The sequence below is a fragment of the Callorhinus ursinus genome, unplaced genomic scaffold, assembly GCF_003265705.2.
Source record: "Callorhinus ursinus isolate GAN/ISIS: 27379988/994484 unplaced genomic scaffold, GSC_fseal_2.0 scaffold1, whole genome shotgun sequence".
In the NCBI taxonomy this organism is placed as follows: Eukaryota; Metazoa; Chordata; class Mammalia; order Carnivora; family Otariidae; genus Callorhinus; species Callorhinus ursinus.
In genome coordinates, this window is record NW_027397063.1 from 83,577,198 (window position 1) to 83,598,580 (window position 21,383).

Genomic DNA, 21,383 nt, shown 5'->3' on the forward strand with positions numbered 1-21,383 from the left:
TTAAACAAATCCTTTACTATATTTTCAGAGGAGTGTTAGAAGCATGCAAAATTTGATGCGTTCAATTGGTCACTTTTACCCGTAAGAATGGCTATCATTCTTTGTAACACAAAGCTCACTTATATCAACAGTTTTTCCATACATTTTTTTTTCAGAAATAAGAAAGATACTAGGGATTCCGAGCAAAACAGTCTAAACCTAGTGAAACCATGGCCTTAGCAGGGACACTGTGCTTTATTGCTGTTGTTGTTGTTGAATGAGACCCAGAGGAGGGAAGAAGTAAGGCAAAACCGTGGGAGTTAGTCGTGGAGAGGGAGCGTTCAGGGTCTCCTGTCCAGAGGTAGACCTGGGCTCCTAAGGTTTGGCATTTGGATACTATGTTAGGAACGCAGACCCTGAGAGTCAAAGAATGAATGGCAGCTCCTGGGCCTATGTGGTCCACAATCACATTTTAGCTGTCCCGTAGAGGGAAATCTGAATTTTTTAGCTTCTTTTGAAACATTAGCACGTGTGATTGTGGCCTGCGATCTTGCAGGACCTCAACCAGCAGGAGCTGGGCTGCAGCTGCCCCCTTGAGTGGCAAAGGAGCATCATGCCCTATGCCACCTGCCTGGCCTCCAAAGGCATTTGAATTTGCAACTTTGGGGATGTGGGTCAAGTTTTTTACAAAGTAACAACAACAACAACAACAACAACAAAGCAATCCTATTCATGGCAGAAAAACCCTACTTACGTCAGAAAGAATTAAAACATTTATTGGGCATAAATATATTACATATACACTACAGATACAGTTAGGTATTACATATAGCATAGTATTTGCAAAATCTATACATTAAAATTGATACGGCAGTTTTAATACAATGTATATGAAATAGTCTAAAATTTACAATACAGGAAAACATGATTTTTTTTTTTCCTCCTAAAGTTGAAAAGCTTGGAATGTATGTCCAACAGTGAGGTAAAACATTTTGTCTTTCAATTTAAAGAACTGTGCAAGGATAACATTCAAACACATTCAATTAGGGCACTTTTCAATTTTGACAGGAATACTGAATTACTGTAGCCAACAAAACACAGTTAGAAAATGCCAACATTTCAAGTTGATAAGAACAAGGCAGATAATATGAAAAAAATCTTCTTAAAAAAGTTTTCTTTTGAGACCATTTCTTTGAGGACAAAGGGCGGTTTGCTTCACATGACTGGAATTTCTTGTGCCAGGGATGAGTGTGACATACAGAGCATCGGAAGCCAGACACTCATTCCTACATATTGCAAAAGGGCAAAGAAATAAGGTTAATGTAACACTTTATTTTATTGTTCGTGTGTAATGGCAATATATATATAGCTGTGTATCAATGTCACATATACATATTTGTAATAGAAAACGGTGCCAGATGGAGTAATAATTTTTTGACCATAGGGATGATGAATACCAAATCATGGAGAACAACAAAATAAAGTGCAGTCAGCCGGTCGGTGACACACTTCAGCCTTCTGGTGGTTCAACAGGATGAAAATCTCAAAAAAGATAAAGTACTCATAGCAATCATCTTGGCCTAACGCATTATTTCATTTAAAACATTTCAACCAATTCCGAGAATTTCTTTATAGCAGCAGCTCTGAAGTGTTTCCAAAAAGGGACTTTACCCCCCTGCAAACAGGGATTTTGTACTCTGTTGAATTTTCATTGCTTAAAAAAATGCCTTTCCCCCACAAAAAAAAAAAAACAAACACCTGCCTGAGATGGTCTCAGAAAATGCAGATGCAATGTTATATTGGGTCGTAACACACAATTAAGTAGAGGGCTGAGTTTTGGAAGGCCAGAACTTTGGCAAAAAAACATATTTACCTTGATGCCATCACTTTGCAAGGCTAATTAAACTAATTATTATAGTCAATAACAAAATACAACACTCTCTAGTACTTACTACATCAATATAGGCACACAATAATTCACTGATCTTAGCGCTTTCTTTTAAGAGATGATTATGGTTTTTTGGGTACATGTAAACGTTTTAATCACTGATAATGGATTTTTTCTTTTTCTTTTTTTTGGCATTTAATGCACTCGATGCTCTTATCTTTTAAAAACACAAGAAAATGTCAGAAGATTGGTAATACTACAGCTGTTGCCAAGGAACAAGACTGACCTAAAATTACAAAAGTATAAAACACACACAAAAAATAACATGCTACAAGGGAAAATTAGTACATAAGTACATTTAAAAAATTTTACAATAAATAAAGATTGCACTGTAATTGGCATTTAAAGTACTGTATGCAGAATATAGTATAAATAAACCAAAAACAAAATAATGTTGGTTTCCCCATGACTTTGGTATGGGAATATTATAAGCTAGTACAGGAGACTGCATCCTAAGACAACACAGACCAAGCACAAAATCGCTATGATCAAGAAAAACCAAGTAGCAAAAATATACAAAAACAGAAGCAGGGGGATACACTGTGTCTGTTGCACCCTTTTGGAATATATTTGCACCTCCAACTCTTAAATGTCCCTGAGGTACGTGAACATTATGGACTTCATATAAATAATCCAATGACTTTGGGTTAAAATTGATTATCTCATGACTCAGAATAAACATGCAAGAGTAACACTTTGCACTCCAATAGCACCTGTTGATCAAGGATCTCAAAGCACTTACAAACATTAGAATCCCCATTTCATTTTATTTCATTTTATTTTTAATGCATGGGAAACTGAGGCACACAGAGGTAAAGTGACGTGTTCAGGTCACGCAGCAAGTTAGTAACAGGTCCAGGGAGGGAATCTAGGCTCCTTCACCCCCAAAACACCCCGTGCTTACCACCAAATATCATTCCCTCTCCACACATGGCCAGGTCAACCCCACAAAAATAGGAACTACAAATTAGGTAACTCTCTTTTGGGTTTTATCAGTTTTTATCCGCTGTTGGATTAAGATGATGTGCACTGAATTAAGGTACTGAAACTCAGATCACTTCATTGATACCTCCAAGAACAGCCTAACGGCAAGTCTTTCAAAAACAACGAGCTGACATGTAAGAAGACTGCTCACAATTAGTGTAAATCACGGACAATGGGCAGAGGCACTAAACTGTCACCAGTTCTCGTCATATAACTCTGGTCAAACATAACAGAATATAATAACTCTAGTGATTAGATTAGAAGTAGTTATACACAAAGACAAACAAACAAGTTAAAGCAGCTTTTAAAATAGCTGAACAAGGAAACAACTATTGCACAATGCCCTCTTAAAGTTACTGCTATGAATCGCTGGGGTAAAACTGACAATGTTCCATAATTTATAGGTGCATTTTGGTTACTTGATTTCTTAGACAGGCAGCTCATAGTGTTAAAAATCATAAGAAATACAGATTATTAAAACATTTTAAGTACACATTTTTGATTTAAATGAGCTAAACAGTTAAATAACTGAGTGAGGGTCGTTTAGGGCAGCCTTATCTGAGAGAACACATCTTGTGTACATTGTGGTTGCGGTTGTGGTTGTGTGGTAATACACTCTGACAACACCGAAATCCTAGACCTGTAAGGACACACACTGTGATTCATGTTCACAGAGACAGATGATCAAGACAAAAGAAGTGACCGGTGAATATAAATTACTAAACCATAACATGGAAGAAAAAAAAAATCAAAGGCTTGCAAAAGACATCAGTGAAAACAGAATAAAGGCAAATCTGAAAATTTAAAAGAAAACATAAGAAAGCTAGCTTTTGGTATCTGGTTTGCTTTTCTTCTTCTTCTTCTTCTTTTTTTTTTTTTTTAAATCCAGTTTAATCTCTTCCTAGTTTTGCATTTCAAAAAGGTGCACCAAAACACTGATATTTTTTTTTCCTAGCTAAATCTGTAAAACAAGAGAAGTATATAAATCAAAGAACAGAAGGGCTTAAAAAGGGGAGTATCTGAATAAATGTGTGTATTAAAATGTGTAGCCTTAAATTCATACCTCTAGTTTTGTTGGGTTTGTTTACTTCATTAAGAAGTACTGTAATATAAAGGCAAATAAAATGGACAAAGTTGCAAAGCCAACCACAATGAGGGCTGCAAACTGTTCATCAGTAGGCATCATGCTCTTCATTTTGGGATCATCTAAGCTCCCCATGTCCCCTGTAAGCATGACCTCACTTCGTTGTAATACAAAAGCCGCAGAGGGGCTGAACGCTCCGCTTAGCTCCTGAGAGGTGTCTAAACAGCGGCGGCACACACACACGCGGAACCGGTAGTCTGTGTTGGTCTGGAGGCCTGAGATTTGGAATGTTGCTTCTTCTCCCTTGTATACCTTCAAGGACAAACAAGAAAGTCCTGGTCAATTATTCTGTAATAACACTGTGGTTTCTAACATAATAATCTGATAAGCCAGGTCCACCAAGCCCCCGGTGTTTACTCCATAATAACCAGAATAACAAAAATTAGGCAGAAACCCTGAACAAACAATACAAAATCCAGTGACCGGAATTGCAGCTGACCTAAGTAATAAACATCTAATGAAATTTTAAGAGCTTTGGCTGGTGAATAAACAAGAAAGTAAAATTAACTGAATCTTTCCTGTAGGAGTGGCACTGAGTTTAGTATCTATGAAGTGCTTAAAAGAGGCCTGGCACACAGTCACTATTTAGCATTTTAAAACAACTCCAAATATATTACTAAAACACAGCAATTCAAAGTCACAGGCATAAGCATTTTCAACCTGGCTACAGGCTACCTTAGTAAAGCTGTTAATTTTGCCCATTAATACAAATCCCCTAGAAAATAAAGAATATTTCCAATGATCTCCACTTTGTCTGAAACACTTGCCAGCTATTGAGTTAGTGGGAATCTGCAAATGTTGAGTGTTTTTAAAGCCTGGTGTGCAAACTTCTACCCCAAAATAGGACATGCCACCAGTGAACACAGATGCACTGGCAACAAAGATCTCCGTTTACAGAAGGGACCCAAATTCCATTTGTTCACTTGATATTTAGCCTTTTCTTAAGATGTTTCCGCCCTCATTTTCAAACTTCACAAGGAGACTTTGTCTTATTTATTATACTTTTGTTTACTGCCTAAGTGCCAGAAAACCAATTCTGCCTGTTTCTTATGCTGATCCAGATTCATCATTGCTTTTGCTATTCCTCTATAAGATTTTTAAGCATGCTCCTCCTGGTGTGCCACCCTATTTCTTTAAAGACTGTAGCAAGAGCATTAGCAACTGGAGTCATAGAACTGGGCTGGAGCAACCAAGTATGAAAGAGCTGTAAGAAGACCCAGACCACTCCTTTCTTATTGTTCCAATGATGAGTTAGTTAAATGGATGGTTTAAGACGAGCTTGCTGTCAGTCACGGTGACTGCCCCAACCCACAGGCCGCCAACTATTCGAGAGTTCCACCTATACCATGATGGAACTCTTTATGAGTTATTTCCCAACATGGGAGTGGTCTCAAGAAAACAGTGGTGTACATTTTTTCTTCTTTAAAGAGATCTTTTAACTGTGAAAGTTCTTTGCTTTCTTAATCTAGATTTAATTTCTTAACTTTAAACGCTCAAGGTGCTATTTTCTGAGGAAAGTCTTTTCTTGGGAACCATCGGGACCATTCCTGAAGGGAATGATTTGCAACCCATGGGACCAGTATACCAGTTTGATAAAGAAGGTCCCTCCACACTTGCCATCTGAGCTTTGGTTTCTTTCCTGCAACGTCCCCATAAACAATCCATTCTGATTCTATGGTGATAAGTTAGCACTGGGATGTTTACTGAGTTGGAGAGAAGCTGCCATCTAAGCCTTAGCTGCAAGATTTCCTGCTATACCTCTTTTATCGATTCTTACAGAGGTCACACTTCTTGAAATATTTGTTTGCACTTATTAAAGGTCGAAAGACTGTAGCTGTTGGAGCTCTTCTCCTCCGTGCAACCCTGGGGAACTGGGCCTGGTCTGACTGGGAGGCACTGGGCAGATCCTTGTCAACCATGGGAACTGGAATCAGGATCCCAGGTCTAAGTCCTTGCTCCATTACTTTCTAGGTTTGTGAACTTAGGCAACTAGCAGCTTTGAGTCTTAGTTTTTCTCCTCTTTATCCTGGGGTTAGTTAACAGTACCCAACCTAACCCTAAGGGGGATTGAGGGTTAAGTGAGAAATTGGATGTGAAGAGTGCTTTGTGAGAGCAGCACGCTGAAGGGAAGCCAACTTCATCAAATTTAATCCTCCTGATTAGAGATAAAGACACTGAGGATCATAGAGGCTGTTAATTTCTTAAGGACTCAGAACAGATAAGGGCAGGGGTAGACCCCCGATGAGATCCCACTCTTAAACACCCATGCTCACCATTGGAACTGCCCCAGCCCTGCCTCTCCCATCCCCTTTGGTAGGTTGTGATGCTACCACCTGCCCTCTGCTTTAGTCCTAGTCGAATGAACAGTCTGACATGAGGCCAGTTCTCTTGGCCTGATTTTTGTCTTCCCAGACAGCTCCACTATCTTTCTGGTGTTTCCGTTAAACACCCCATCTTGGTTCCTGCTGTCTCAGGAGGAAAACGCTGCCTTCCCCTTCTGCGGTATGGAAAGCAGTCCCCCCCGCCCACCTCCGTTTGTGCCGAGCAAAGGCTTGGCCAGTGTTTCTGTGGTGTGGCCTCTTACTTTCTGCCATCAAACAATGACCTCGTGGCAGAAAACCAGTTAATAACCTATCCCCACAGATGTTTTTGAGACTTTTGGCAAGTGGATATAAATATTCACGTATATCTGTTTAAATGAATTCTATGGTTTCTGGAATTTGAACAGCTAGAGCTTTTGAAGAAAGCTGGCCCAGAAGTATATTTAATTTCTTAGGAGCCCAATTCATGGAATCTTGAAGACAGACTTCATATTTTCATTTTGATGGCTCTGCTCAACTCTAAATTCCCTGGAATGAAGATCTCTGAAAATGTATTTAGACAGCAAAGGAATGCTACTTTTCTCATACCATTTGGCAAAAAGCTTAATGAAGGAAAAATGAGTACCTAACTGAAGGGAACTTCCTTAATGACAAGTCCAATTAAAACGTAGGCTTCAATTTGTAAATGTTTTTCTTTTAGCCATTCTTGTTGTTTTAACTGGAACAGCTCCCCCCTTGTACAAGCATTACCAACACAAAAATCTTAAACAAAACAAAACACGATACACATACTGAGTGTGGGACTGTGTTCTATTAACACCACAGCAACCGGCACCATGGGCAGCCTGAATGAAGTAGCTGCTCAGTGAATGTTCTCTAATCAGAACCCTCAACAACTCAAGAGTAGGTATTCTTACACCACAGTACTTGAAAAGACAGGATGATTACAGAAACAAGTACACAGGAACATTAAGTATGAGAACATACACCCAAACCACAGAGGCAACAGAAGAGAATTTTTAGTACAGGGGTGCAGCCACCATTGTAAAGAAACAGAATCATTAACACTAAGTTGTTTTCAGTGTATTGATAGAAAATACAGCATTTCTAATGTATTTTAGAAATGGTCAACAATGCTTTAAAGCCTTTTGGATTAATTCTTAGCTAAGGAAAAATTAAAACAATCCCAATACCCCCCTTCCTGCGGATTCTGGTCCCTGAGGTTTGACCTAACGGATCTGTTTTGGTGGAAACAGTCACAGCCAAGGGGGTCACCAAACTACAGGCTCATCCTGTCTGCACACAGCTGAGCCTCCACTGAAGTGACTTTCCAGGGGACCGTGCAGCTCTCCACCTCGGGATGGCAGGCCGCATGCCCTGTGTCCCTTTATTTTCATTCATTTTGACAGGGGCACCATTATGGGTTTTTCCTCCTGCCTCAACCCAATCTAAAAGGCATGGCTCCACTTAAGATTGTCTTTATTGAAGTAACCAATCATAATATTGCAAGACGTAGATAAGCAGTATTATTTTTATAAAGACTATTTCTGTTCTTGATTTGATGTATGATATATTTTAAAGTAATTGTGACATGTTTATTCCAAAGAGGAGGATTTAAAGTAATACTCAACTAAAATGAAGAATCTGTGACCCTTAATTCAGAACAACATGCTGTGGAGTTGGAATCCTTTACCCCAGCGAGTCTTTTGGGGAGGACTGTGGGGGGCCTGCCTCTGGGCCAATGCCTGCATCTTTTGATTAACGTTGCCCCTCTCAAGAACTGCAAAGGGGGATATAACTACACAGCATTGTCATTTACATAGCCCGTTCTCACTACTAAAGGGGCAGAAAGCTCACAGTGACTCTGAGCTAGAGGATGAGTATCCCTCCTGGTACAACAAAGCTGCCGAGGCTCAGTGAGGTGAATTAATTCTTCTAATATCACATGACTGTGGGATACCCTCCAGCTCAAGAGGGAACCCACCAACCTGCAAGCCTCCTTTGTAGAGGGCGCGGCACAGGGCAGGGCTTATGGTCCGAACTGAGGAGGGCAGGTAAGGTACTGTTACTGAACTGTTTCTTGACAGTCTGCTATTTTCACCCCAATGGGTACTGGCCATGCTCTTGTGGTATATGCTGGGCATCCCTCATGGTACAGAGTACCTAACAGTTTCTCAATAAACCAGGGTCCTATACCTGGGCTCCATGAAACTGAAGATATATTTGTCTCATGTATGAGCATTTTTCTGATGGCCTTTATCGGATACTTAAAGGAAGCTAAAATCCTAAGAAAATTAAGAATCCGTAAAATGATGGCTTTTAAATACCCCCATGTTGATCTATTATTTTGCTTTGGATATGACCCTTTATTCAGGCAAAAATTAAAAAAAAAAAAAAAAAACAAACGGTGTTAGGGAATTAAATTGAAAGACATTAAAAAATATGTAAGCTCTAAGACTTTCAAACAGTTGTGTTAAGATCTTTCCTCATAGTACCTAATGTGATGCCATGAAGAATCAATACAAGTCCCAATACTATAGTTTAAAATGATACAAAATGAAAATTCATTTATACAAAGAGGCCATCAAATTAACTGTAAAGGTCCATACATTTTCAGATGCTTTAAAGGTTTTCTTAATGCAACAAATCTGAGCACTAAGAATATTAATGACTTGCCACAAATCTTTTCCCCTAACAGGCAGTAATTTGTTAGTTTGTGGCTCTTTTCTCATCTTCACTTTTTAAATATTTTTTATAAAAATTATTGCAGTCTGAATAGGGATATGAATATGAATCATCTTGCTTTACATTCTTATGTAGGGATCAAACTGTCTTTGTTATATCTTGTGCAAAAAAAAAAAATCAGTCACCTGCATATACATACAATTTTCAGTCTTTTCTGGAATGCTTTATAATTAATACTGTCTGAAAAGAAGTTTTAAGCTTCTTGGAAAAAACATGTTTAGCAATGGGAGAAAAGCCAAATCAACATATGTATGCATACTAATAGAGAGTAAAATTTTAGGTGAGGATTTACTACTTTAAGAGATTGTTTTATAATTAAGGCCAGCTGCTTGCCCCATATTGTGATAGCTGAACAAAGGAAAGCTAATAAGCTAGAACCAAGGCAAAGTTAAAGTCCATGTTTCAAGCAAAACATCAGAGAATGCTCTGGTGCCTGCCATATTTGCCTGTAAACCTAAGTCTGGGAAGCAGAAAGACCCTTCCTATTATAGGTGATTTTTTTTCACCTAAGTTACAAACACTTCTAAATCCACCCCACCCTGAAGCTTACTCTTATCACCACCACAGGTATAAGTAACGCTGTTCCTTTGAAACTGCCTCTTTCATGCATGCAAGCAACATTTACTGAGCACCTAACTACGTGCCAGGGCTGAGAAAATAAAAATGAGCAACACAAGCCCGTACATGAGTGGATCCTGTCTGATCAGTGCTGAGACGGAGGTACACACAGTGCTCCCTAAGAGCCCGCAGCTCTGCCGGGGTATATGCTCAGCAATAATTACCTCCCATTTTCTTTTGCTTTGCTTCTACGTATTCAAAGCCTGTTATCTCTGGACCATAATTATTTTAACCATTACTCTTGCAGCCATAATATAAATAGGTTTCATTCCCTATTTCATGTCCAGAACAAGTGAATGAAGAACTCAAAACATGTTTAAGTTAATGCTTATTGAATAGGGAGAAGCAAAAAAACTCAGTACAAATTATTCCTGACTCAACTGTGGCTTTTTATGTACTCCTACCCACCTTAATCATTTCTTGGTAAATGTAGTAAACACATGGTTATGTGAAGAATGCTAATCCCCATCTACTGAGCCTGCCCTGCAGGCTATGTTTTCATGTATTTCCAAAAAGAAACTCAGTTATAACTACAATAAGAAATTCTGAGGTAGACACATGTGATTAGGTACCATATTAGAATTTATATGTCCACAAGTCTAAATATATAACATTAAACAAATGAAACATTAAAGAAATGTAAAGATATTAAGTAATCTCTACACCCAACATGGGGCTTGAATTCACAACCCTGAGAACAAGAGTTACATGCTCTTCTGAGTGAACTAGCAGGGTGTCCCAAACAAATAGCTGATTAAAAACAGCCAACCTGCTGATAAAATCTAAACTACTGAGTGAATTTACCTGTGTTTTAGCAATGCTTGCAATGTATAGATATTGATCAAATAATGCTGCTTTTTCAATGTTAAACAGCAATCACTATTTTTTAAGAAGCAGGATATTTTTCTAAGAACAGGTGAAAAAGTACGGTACGTGGAATATAACGTTTTTTAAAATAACAACGATGAACATGCAGTGAATGTACTGTTGGGACATGAATCATTCTTAAGTGTTAAACAATATGCTGTGAAATTCTGTAACATTTCATCTTTTCACCATTATTGCATTGCTATGGAACAGGACAATGCTGCTGGTGTTAGGATGACGAAATCCGGTGGGAAAAACCCTAGGCTCTCTTACCTGAGCTGAGACCCTGCAACCAATCCTATTTTTCTGGGAAGCTGAAATAAACACGTGAAATTATTTACTCTGAAATGGGATACATCTGCTAGAATGAGACTGGAAAGTGAAACAATACAACAGTGTTTTGCTCTTAAAGAGGAATGATGGAAACTGGACAATGATATCATCCACGGATGTTAATCAATACTTGGTAGATATCATAGTTAAAAATAAGTTTTTTGCAAAATGTGGTTAAAGCAGTTCATTCTTTTATCTGATTTTTCATATTAACAAAGTATGTGAAATGTACCAAAATTTTCTTTGTTTTACACATTTACGAGTATTCTTCATTATTAAATAAGGAACAATAGCCAGCAATTTAACAAAAACTCTGAATCAAATTATGTTCTACCTGTTTGTATCTGGAGCCTCTAAAGCTGAATAGAGAGGTCTTTACAAATTATGCTAATGTTTCAGAAGATAGTTTCTGAGTTTGATATACACGCATGCCTCCATTAAAAGTTCTGGTAAGGAATGGACTTCACCTTTCCTTAGGGTAATGGTATTATATCCTGATTTCACAAAAATAGTTATTAAGTTCCCGGAAAGATAACAGAAACTGATGGGATATGCTAATCTTTTGCAGCCAGTGACTGATAATCTGTAGTGTTGGAAGAATTAAGGATCAAAAAGCGTTGTGAAAAATAAGAAAACCAAATTCTTTATCTGGCTATATTCCAGTTACATTCTCTCTTGCCTGGGTGTATCATGTGATCTGTAAAGCCTTGCTGACATCAAATTACGGTTCCTGGAGCAGCATGACCTGGGAGCTGGAGCTCTCACCCCACACCTACTAAAATCAGGTCTGCATTTGAACAGATTCCCCGGGGATTCCCTTGCACAGGTCTTTTTTGGGGGAAGGGGCAGAGGGAGAGAGAGAATCCCAAGCAGGCTCCATGCCCAGTCCTGAGCCGATCCCACGACCCTGAGATCACGACCTGAGCTGAAATCAAGAGTCAGATGCTTAACTGACTGAGCCACCCAGGCGCCCCTCAGCTCAGGTCTTGATCTTAGAGTTGTGGGTTCAGGCCCTGCCCCTTAAAAAAAAAAAAAAAGGCTTCAGTAGTCAGGCTGGAACTACTTACCCTATATAGTCAAACCACTGGCACTTTGGTTTTCAACTGCATAAAAATTTTGATATTTGTAAACATCACGGCCAGTATCAAATACAAATATGGAATTTAAAACTCTTTACAAGGTCATGCTTGAGAACTGAACATTTAATACCTCCACAGACAAAATGTAAACTAGGGCTTATATCAAGAGGTACACGATAGGCAGTTTCTGTGATTTTAAGAAATATGCCGCTCACCAGTCACTGAATTGCTCATGGCAAGAGGCAAAGGGCTGGACTGATAAGCCACACACGTGCCATTCATACTAGTTCTTACCTGTTTGTACTCAGATTCTCTTCCAACCAATACCTGCAGGATGTAGTTGACAGGGTCACCTTTCATTGGTGGTACCGTCTCCCATAAAATTTCACATGAATTTCCTTCCAACTGTGTTACTCGAGGTGCTGAAATACAAATCCACATATCCAAGCTCAAAATTCAAAGCATCACAATAACCATCAACATTTTGGTAATATTAGAGTGGGAGAGTGCTTGTGTCCACTCTGAGAGGGGAGTTTATTTGCCCAGCCTCCTATAAAACCTGCAGGGCACCCTTTACACAGAGAAGATACTCCATGACTAGTAAGCTATTGGTGAAAAAAATCCTTTGCTCATTATCCTATTAATAACTGTTTCGGGCGCCTGGGTGGCTCAGTTGGTTAAGCGACTGCCTTCGGCTCGGGTCATGATCCTGGAGTCCCGGGATCGAGTCCCACATCAGGCTCCCTGCTCGGCAGGGAGTCTGCTTCTCCCTCTGACCCTCCCCCCTCTCATTTGCTCTCTCTCTCAAATAAATAAAATCTTTAAAAAAAAATAACTGTTTGGCCTGGATTGCATTTTTGTTATTTTTTTTAATTAAAAAAAATTTTTTTTAAAAGATTTCATTTATTTGAGAGAGAGAGAGAGAGAGTGAGAGAGTGCACACATGAGCAGGTGGAGGGGCAGAGGAAGAGGGAGAAGCAGACTTCCCGCTGAGCAGGGAGCCTGCTGTGGGGCTCAATCCCAGGACCTCAGGATCATGACCTGAGCCAAATGCAAACGCTTCATCGACTGAGCCACCCAGGCGCCCCATGTACTTTTGTTATGTTTTCAATAACTACTCAGCATGTTCTATATGATTACGCCCTGAACTGGACACTTTAGAGAATGCAAAAATAGGGACTGTAAACCCTACTTTCAAGGGAATTAAGATCCAGTTGAGAGAAGGGGCAAGCAAGGTAGAAGACAAATACAAAGAGAAACATAACGTAAAGGAGATTAAACGGGGGTGTACGAACAAAATAGGAGGGACAGTCTGCTGTGTGTGAGTCTGAGGAAGGTTTGAGAAGCAGGTGACACGTGAGATTAAGTCCCAGAGAACGGCTAGCACTGAGAGAAAGCCTTTAAAAATCAAGTTATCTCCTATTTGTATTTTTTTTAGTTCATTTTTCACCTACTGGACTTATAATTGTTTTTTTTTTTTATTCTATTTATCCATTTGAGAGAGAGAGAAAACACAAGGAGGGGGAGCAGCAGAGGGAGTGGGAGAAGCAGGGTCCCTGCTGAGCAGAGGGCCCAATGCAGGACTCGATCCCAGGACCCCAGGATCACAACCCGAGCTGAAGGCAGATGTCTAACTGACTTAAGCCACACTGGCACCCTCATAATTCTGGTTTAAAGGAAAATTATTAGTTTGTAGTAAAGCATGTAAAATGTTATAGAATTTTAAAATATTTTTTTCTCACAGCTTATGCTGTATCTCTACAGCTTAATTCAATACTTGAGATTTTTCTACTTTGTAACTAGAATGCATAACTCTTCTCTGAGCCCCCTTACTCTCTAAATTCTTTAGAGGCAGTGCATTCTACTTGCAATTCTATACAATACTGCTTCAGAAAAATACAGGTTTTCTTAAAAATAATTTGCAATTAGTTGGCCAAAACTCCATGCAATTTATGGAAAAAGTAAGGGACCCTATCAGACCAAACAGCCCTCCAGCTAAGACAACAATTTCCTGAACCGAAGCCAAAGAGGATCTGATCATGTGGCAGTGTTAGGAAACTGTCCTTCTGAAGAAAATGTACATGAAATTCAAGTGCTTTCAATTCAGTGTTCCACTGTCCATGAACTGAATCTCCACCAACACACAGAGAGGCAAAGGGAGTGTCACAAAGACCCTTGATGTCTGCCCGCTGGTAAATGCAGCCAGCCTTCCTTATCACAGCAACTCTATGAGTGCCGGTGTGCTCAGGAATCTCTTCTGTTACCAGGCGAAGCTGTACCGAAGGCCCGGGCCATTTACTACCCACGGGCGCAGCGAGCCCTTGGACGTGTTCCTCATCTGTCCTAGTTTCGTAGTCACACGAAGAAGCAATTGCCAACCAACTTCTGGATTGCTGAGGGAAGGGAGCTACCATAAAGTACCCGGAAAGGAGCTAGAGGAAACCTGCACAGAATCCAAGCCAGACCCTGACCCTGACCCAGAGGTCTCTCTTTTTTTAAGATTTATTTATTTATTTATTTGACAGAGAGAGAGAGAGAGAGAGAGAGAGAGAGAGAGAGAGAGAGAGAGAGAGAGAGAGAGAGAGAGAACACAAGCAGGGGGAGCAGGAGAGGGAGAAGCAGGCCTCCCGCGGAGCAGGGAGCCCAACATGGGGCTCGATCCCAGGACCCTAGGATCATGACCCGAGCCGAAGGCAGACACCTAACGACTGAGCCACCCAGGCGCCCCCAGACCCAGAGGTCTCTTACCCTCTGCGATGGACTGGGCCCCGGCTATAGCTGACACAGCTCCTCCACACGGAAGCACTGAATCACACGGCCTTGCTCCTGGGGCCACACGTCTAAAGGACCTTTTCTTAAGGTTGTGCTCATCCCCCTGGCCACCCAAGTGATATACAGCAAATCCTCGCTTTCACCCAGATAAAACCTAGTTCAGATAAGCTGCCCGGTGTCCATCAGCCTCCGGGCATTTTGGGCAGCAGCTGGATAAAGGCATCAGTGTGGCCCACCCTCACAAAGGCAGCAGGGACCTTCACTGGAATCATCCTTTTGGGGAACAAAAGGGCACGGGCTCAGGAAGCCGTGAGGGGGCCAGCGGGGAGGGCCCTACTGCTGTCTGCCCATCCTGCAAGTCGGCTGTGCATCATGGGGGCAAGGGTTCACCGGACCCAGTGGAGGGAGAGCCTGGGAAGGGTGGCTTTGGCTCACTCCCTGTCCCCACAAAGGGATGGAGTCAACTAGTCACTGGCAAACCTCAAGACAAATACTCAAGGAGATGAGAAGAGGCCACGGCTGCTCTTTTTTCAAAGGCACCTCTCCACGGTAAGGGTGCGGCCAGGGGACAGGCTGATGAAGTTGCCTTGGCAGGTCAGGCTCTGGCCACCAGAGTCATCTGAAGATGGACACCAACCTCTGCTCCTCCTGACAGTCTCTGGGAAGGGAGATTCTCAAGCCCTCCATGGTGAACTGTCGTTAAGTGCTATCAACACCAGGAATTCACCCTCATTTCTAACCCAAAGCACATCTGTCACTCGGTGTGGTCCTTTCCTTTGTCCAGCTCCTGTGGGGATGAGGCTATTACATTATTTGCGGTAATTACTTATACAGACCTGAGGAAAGGCCTTTCTGCAGGGAACCCGTTCCCCAACTTCTCTTTCAGAAAGCTGTTAATGATTCTATGTTGCTGATATTAGAAATATTAGAACAGTGTATTTAAGGTCAGAATCAAGCCTCCTACTCCAAGTTCCAACATTTCCTTACTCTCACAGAACAATGTGCCAGAATTCACTGCCTACAAACCTTTGATGGTGGGGGGGATGCATTTGGTTGTGCTGAAGGTATAGGTTTCTGAGAAGGGCCCGTCCCCAGCCTCGCTCGATGCCTGGATTCTGAAGGAGTAGCATGTGAATTCTGTCAGTCTCTGGACTTTGTAGGTATGGCTGGGTCCTCTGTAGATGGAAATAAACCTAGAGGAAGGAGCAGAATCCATTAGCCACCTGAACTTTTATTAGTGACAAGAAATTAATTATCACTGGTAACTGACCTTCTACTATATACGAGGCAATGAAGTTAATGTTAACTGGGCACCTGAGAAATACAATGTCCTCTTTACCCGGGTTTTCCAAATAAATGAGGTTTAGCTTGAAAATTCCTTCAATTTTAATCTTTGTCTTTGCAAGAGCTTTCAAAAGCCCCTTTCCCAAACGAGTAAGAAGACATTCAAGATTACAGATCTTTGGGAAAACATTTTAAAAGAAGAAAAAAATACTTAAGACTCCTCTATCAGATTAATCAAAATAATGGAAAAGCAGCATAGGTAAACTGGAGAGCTTAAACTGGCAGCTTCTGGATCCTTCTCCGATTGGAACCGGGACTCTCTTGTACTCTGCTAATTATTATCTCCAAGAGGCCTAAGTGTAGAAGGCATGAAGATTATGTTTTCAAGTGTTTTCCCCCAGGATCTTGAAAAATTTGTACTTTTACAATGAAACTGGATTACCTAGAACTAGTATATACTATCATTGTTTGTCTTTTTATAGTTAAATATAAAATTTTGGAAAAAGCTGCCCCCCAATTATCCAGAATTTCTGTAGATTTGGGCCTTGAATCCTGCTGGCCCAGGGATGTTTGGAGAACCATGACGTGACTGTTCCGACACAGGCCCATCGGCTCTCCCAATCCCCACGGCCAGTGTCTGAGGACAATCCGCTGTCTTCAGATACTGCTGGAAGTGAGTTGGATAGAACCACAATTTAAAATGTCTCGACTCTTAGGCCACTTTGGCCTAAGGGGGAGGCAGGATTTATGAATTCATTTAGCAAGCATTTCTTGAACATCTGCTGTGTGGCAGGCTCTGTGGCTTCAAAGATGAATGAATAAAACCAAATCCCTGTGGGCTGGCTGGTCCTGTGTGGGGTCAGAGTTTCCTGAAAGCAGCAGTGTCTCCCTGGGCCAGAGAACAGTCCCTCTGGATGGATGGATGGGTAGGTCTAGAGATTAAAAAACTCTTTAGAAAACCTCTCCGAGTCAATACATATTTTAAAACACCCACGCACTCATCAGCCTTCACAATTGAGTTCCTGAGCCCTAGTCATTTCACTATTTAATGTTCCCTCCGCTGTGCAAGGAAGCACCTTTTACTGAGGGCTGAACATTTCCAATTTCAGGAAAAGCCAGAGTCCACTGTGAAATTCACAAATACCATGGCAACCTGTCTAGTGCTCTTGACACATTACCACCTTAATGAAGATACCCTTGCTAATGCTAGAGGCAAACAGCTATTCATTAACTCGGTCTCACCTGGGCCAGAATCTCTGACCAGACTCACTGCCCTTGGTTGTACCACAAAATGGAAGTCACGGTTTAGGAAGTAAATGTGTTACATCTTCATTACAAACCTGCAATAAAAGCCTGGTTTCTGGAAGAATCTGGAGAGGGTTACTAGCAATAGTCCTATTTCCCTGCCATGCCCTGCTCTCGGGAGACTGTTTCCTTTTGAAAGTAAGGTCAATACATCTACGTTGGCAGTAGCACTCACGGTCATAGAGAAATGGACTGAAGACGACTCAGGACTCTAATTTGCTAGTGTCATCTAAATTGGGCAAACAGCATACATTATCAATTTTCAAATACATCAAAATCTGCTTCTGGACTGTTATCCCCCCCCCCCCTTTAATTTACTGTTTGGCTCTTTCACGGCTGCATTTCAGTTCTTAAAAATTGCATCCCAATTTATAGAAGGCATTGTGGAAATAGGCACTAGCAATGAAGGACTCTGAAATTTCACCATTACAGCATTTAAGTCTGGGAATAGTGTTACAAAAAAGAGGCTACATTTGCTTTCAGAAAAAAGCTAGAGTGAGTCTAAAGGAGACATTCACCCAGTGGATTTTGGGTTCAGGTTTACTCCCCTTTCATTCAGTGACAGTGGATTTAGGCAGGTGCGGGAGGCCCACCTTGTAGCTGGCATTTCCCTTGGAGAGGAAGTTGGGGGCTGGCAGCCTGGTGCACCCAGCAGAAGAGCACTGAGAACAAGAGGGAAAGGGGTCGTTCCTTCTTCCTCCAGTCTTTTCTAGAATAAGCATGTGTCTGACTGGTCCTTTAATTTAGCCCTCTGTCTACTTAGGCAATAATAAATCATGACTGCCCTGCTTTGTCTGACCTCCCTCCCCTTAGAAAAGACATGGGAAGGAATTCTAGGGGGAATAATGACACTGGACGGGGCTAATTCCTAGGTCATGTAATTAGCCAGGTACGGAGCCCTTAGTCAGTGGAGGGAGGACAATGGGCATGTGACAGGCTCTGTCCTGAGTCAAAGGGGCATGGGGGCGATGAGGGGAGACACTAGGAATCCTAGCAGCTTTGGGGAGAAACATTCCGAAATAGCTAGCAGGGCCAACTCCACCCCAAAGGCCCACTTAGAGAAAAAGGCCCACTGTCCTCGTGGGGCCTGCGTCCTAAGGCGGATGCACAGACCCAAGGTCAGAAGAAGCTGAACACTGGAGCCAGAGAGCCGCACTCCGGCCTTCTGAGGATCCCCCCCCTCATTCTGATGGGAGACCGGCAGCCACAGGGAGACAGAGAGCCGCACTCTGGCCTTCTGAGGACCTCTCCCCTTACTCTGATGGGAGACCGGCAGCCACAGGGAGACAGAGAGCCGCACTTCTGAGGACGCCCCCCCCGCCTTACTCTGATGGGAGACCGGCAGCCACAGGAGACAGAGAGCTGCACTCCTGCCTTCTGAGGACCCCCCCGCCTCATTCTGATGGGAGACCGGCAGCCACTTGAAGGCAGAACGGGTCTGCCAAGGGTTTTAAAAGTTCGTACGTTTATCCCTGTAAAGGTTTCCCGTACCCTCCTCCTCCTTGAGGAAACACAAGAGGCAGAGCAGAAAGAGAAGTGCAAGGAGTAGCTCGTGGGGTGAGAAAAGATAGAAACTGGGCATTCATACTTTCTAATACGGAAATCATTGCCCAGAGTCGTGTCTAATTTCATGCTGCTTTACTTTGAACAAAGAAATGTATTAAATGCGTAAGTCAATGGATTCTAGCTAAATGCTCCATATAAGTCAGCTTGTCAATCAAAAACCCAAATCCTTCATAAAATCTCACCTTTCCATTTTAGGTCTCTGAAGCCATGACCTTCCTGTGTTAACAGCCAGTTTGGCACTTTTACTCTAACGGTAAGGGTTTCAAGAGTCTTAATTTTGAAAACCTTCAGGGCTAACACTGGTTGTATGCTTCTTCTACACCCACCCCCAGGACACTCTTTATAAATGCGGGTTCCATGAGCAGAACGGGCACCGAGACTATGAGCCGCCAGCAACTTATTTAGTCTCTCTGTGCCTCAGTTTTCTCCTCTGTGCAATAAGGGTTATCATGCCCCAACTTCCCTCATGGCACTACGCTCAGGTTTAAATGGGTTAACAAAAGTGTTTAGCTTGGTCCTGACCTGTAATCACCACTCCACAGGCGCTAGTCACAACTACTTTACAGTGCTAGGGTTTTTAACAAACTCCCTCCTGAGAGACCATCTACACCCCTGCCGGCTAATCCTAAGGCTACTTTCTTTTCTCCTGGGTAGAGAGTTGGCTGTGTGAGGAGAGAGGCCGTCCTGTAAGCCAGGCTTTGCGCTGGCCAGAGGCGTCAGCCGTGGGGCTCCCTTGGGGAGCCCGTTTACCCTTGGCGCTGGGACCCCTGGTGAAATGGGGCCAAGAATGCCTCCCTCACAGATCTGTGGTGGGATTCGGTTTGAGAGCTCACGCAACTGCCCCAGGCCCTACGCAGAGCAGGCCTTATGTAAACGTCATGGTTCCGCACCTTCTTTCTGTACATGCTGACAGTGACTTCTGTTTCAAATAAAGGCCAACCCAAACGAAATAGAAAGCTCACAAGCTAACAAAGAGGAACAGGGTCCCTCTCTTACCACAATTCTAATTATTTTCTGTCATTCCAAGAGGCAGGAGAAGAAAGAATCTTCTTTCTTTGGAGCCAGTGATTTATGCCAGCTGCATGGTGGCCTCTCTGGGAGGCTCCGGAGGTGAACACCCTGTGGCTAGAACCACCTGGGCAGAGACTAAAAATATTCATCAGATATTTGTTTTACAAAGGCCAACCAAATTTTTTTTCTCTTTCCTAAATTTCTTTTTTAAACCACCTTCATTTTAAAATTCATTAGTAAGTCAGCCAGAGGCCTTTGGTGGTAGAATTAAACATATGTTGTAGTGTCTTAAGACAGCAATTGGAAGGCTACACATTTTAAATGCAACCAAGGATCCAGCCCTTAGAGCACGTCTTTGCCATGACAAGAGGACAGGAGCCATCCAGCTCTGCTGATCCCTCTCCCTCCCCTTTTATTTGGATTTTCCAGGCTCCACCTGTGTTCATGTACTACAGGGTCTGGGACATGAGTCACTGCCAGAGGCCAGTGGGAGTCCTACTGTCTTGAAGGCCCTGAAACATACCACTTCAGTGTGCAGTGCCCCAAGCCTGGGGAAAGGGAGATCCCTGGAAGGGGGAAAAAAGTCAACTCTAAAGGGGGGAGGATCTGGAGTAGCCGGGGTACTTATCTAATCAAAGGATGGTCAAAAAACTCTCACCAAGACCTCAATCCCTTGATTTCTGAGGGGGAGAGGGTGGCCGGGGCAATAAGGGATCCATGACGGGGAGATGTTCTGATGCTACAGAAACATGATGAAATATGTATAACCAATGGCACAGTTCCTGGAATATAGCACGTGCTCAGTCAAGTCACTGAGTAATTTTAGTGTCCGTTCAGGCTGAGCCATATGTAGCCACAGGCACCCCTGTGGAATCATAGCTGCTTAAAAGTCATCCTGGAGCTGTGGGCCCATACTGGCTTTGCCTCTGAGGGGGTCTTCTACTCTACTCTCTACCCCTGCTGCCCATGGCCACATATCTTGGGTGGCATCAGCCCCGTGACCCAGGGCTCCCGAGAAGACCAAGAGAACAGGTGTGGAAACACCCATAGAACTGCCCCATTGGCTCAGGAGCTGAAGGTACAGTGGGTAAAAACAATCATTGTAGTCCACAGACTTGAGTTTGAATTTGGGTTCAATAGCCTGGTGCTCATGGGCTCTACAGCCACGTACACTATTTCCATCTGTGTAAAATGGGTGTGATAATAGTGCCTCCCCTCAGAGGCTGTTGTGAGAATCAAATGGGATGATGCAGGCAGAGCTCGTTACAAAATGCCCAGGACTTGTGGTAATACTAACACTCATGTTATTGACAACAAAACATCAAGGTTTATGAATGGTTTACCTTGTTTCTCAACGTTGGAGAAGCCTGAAGGACGCCCCCAGAATGGCATCCCTTCCTGATATCCCCTTAGGCTTTTCTGAGCCA

At 42.3% G+C, this 21,383-nt stretch overlaps 1 protein-coding gene across 9 annotated transcripts in view; it reads right to left on the minus strand.

Annotated features, from left to right (window-relative positions):
* Positions 1–734: 734 nt before the first annotated feature.
* FNDC3B (fibronectin type III domain containing 3B) overlaps positions 735–21,383 on the minus strand; it is a 343,320-nt gene continuing 322,671 nt past the window's right edge. For 7 of the 9 annotated variants that reach the window (XM_073897217.1, XM_025878804.2, XM_073897193.1 and 4 more), the window contains 3 exons: positions 15,817–15,983; positions 12,313–12,440; positions 2,675–4,307 (listed from right to left, as the gene is read on the minus strand). In XM_073897217.1, coding sequence (XP_073753318.1) covers positions 3,996–4,307; positions 12,313–12,440; positions 15,817–15,983 — 607 coding nt within the window. In that variant the 3' untranslated portion in view covers positions 2,675–3,995. Of the gene's footprint in view, positions 1,266–2,674; positions 4,308–12,312; positions 12,441–15,816; positions 15,984–21,383 lie in introns of those variants that run through there. The other 2 variants (XM_073897214.1, XM_073897186.1) reach the window with 2 other exon arrangements.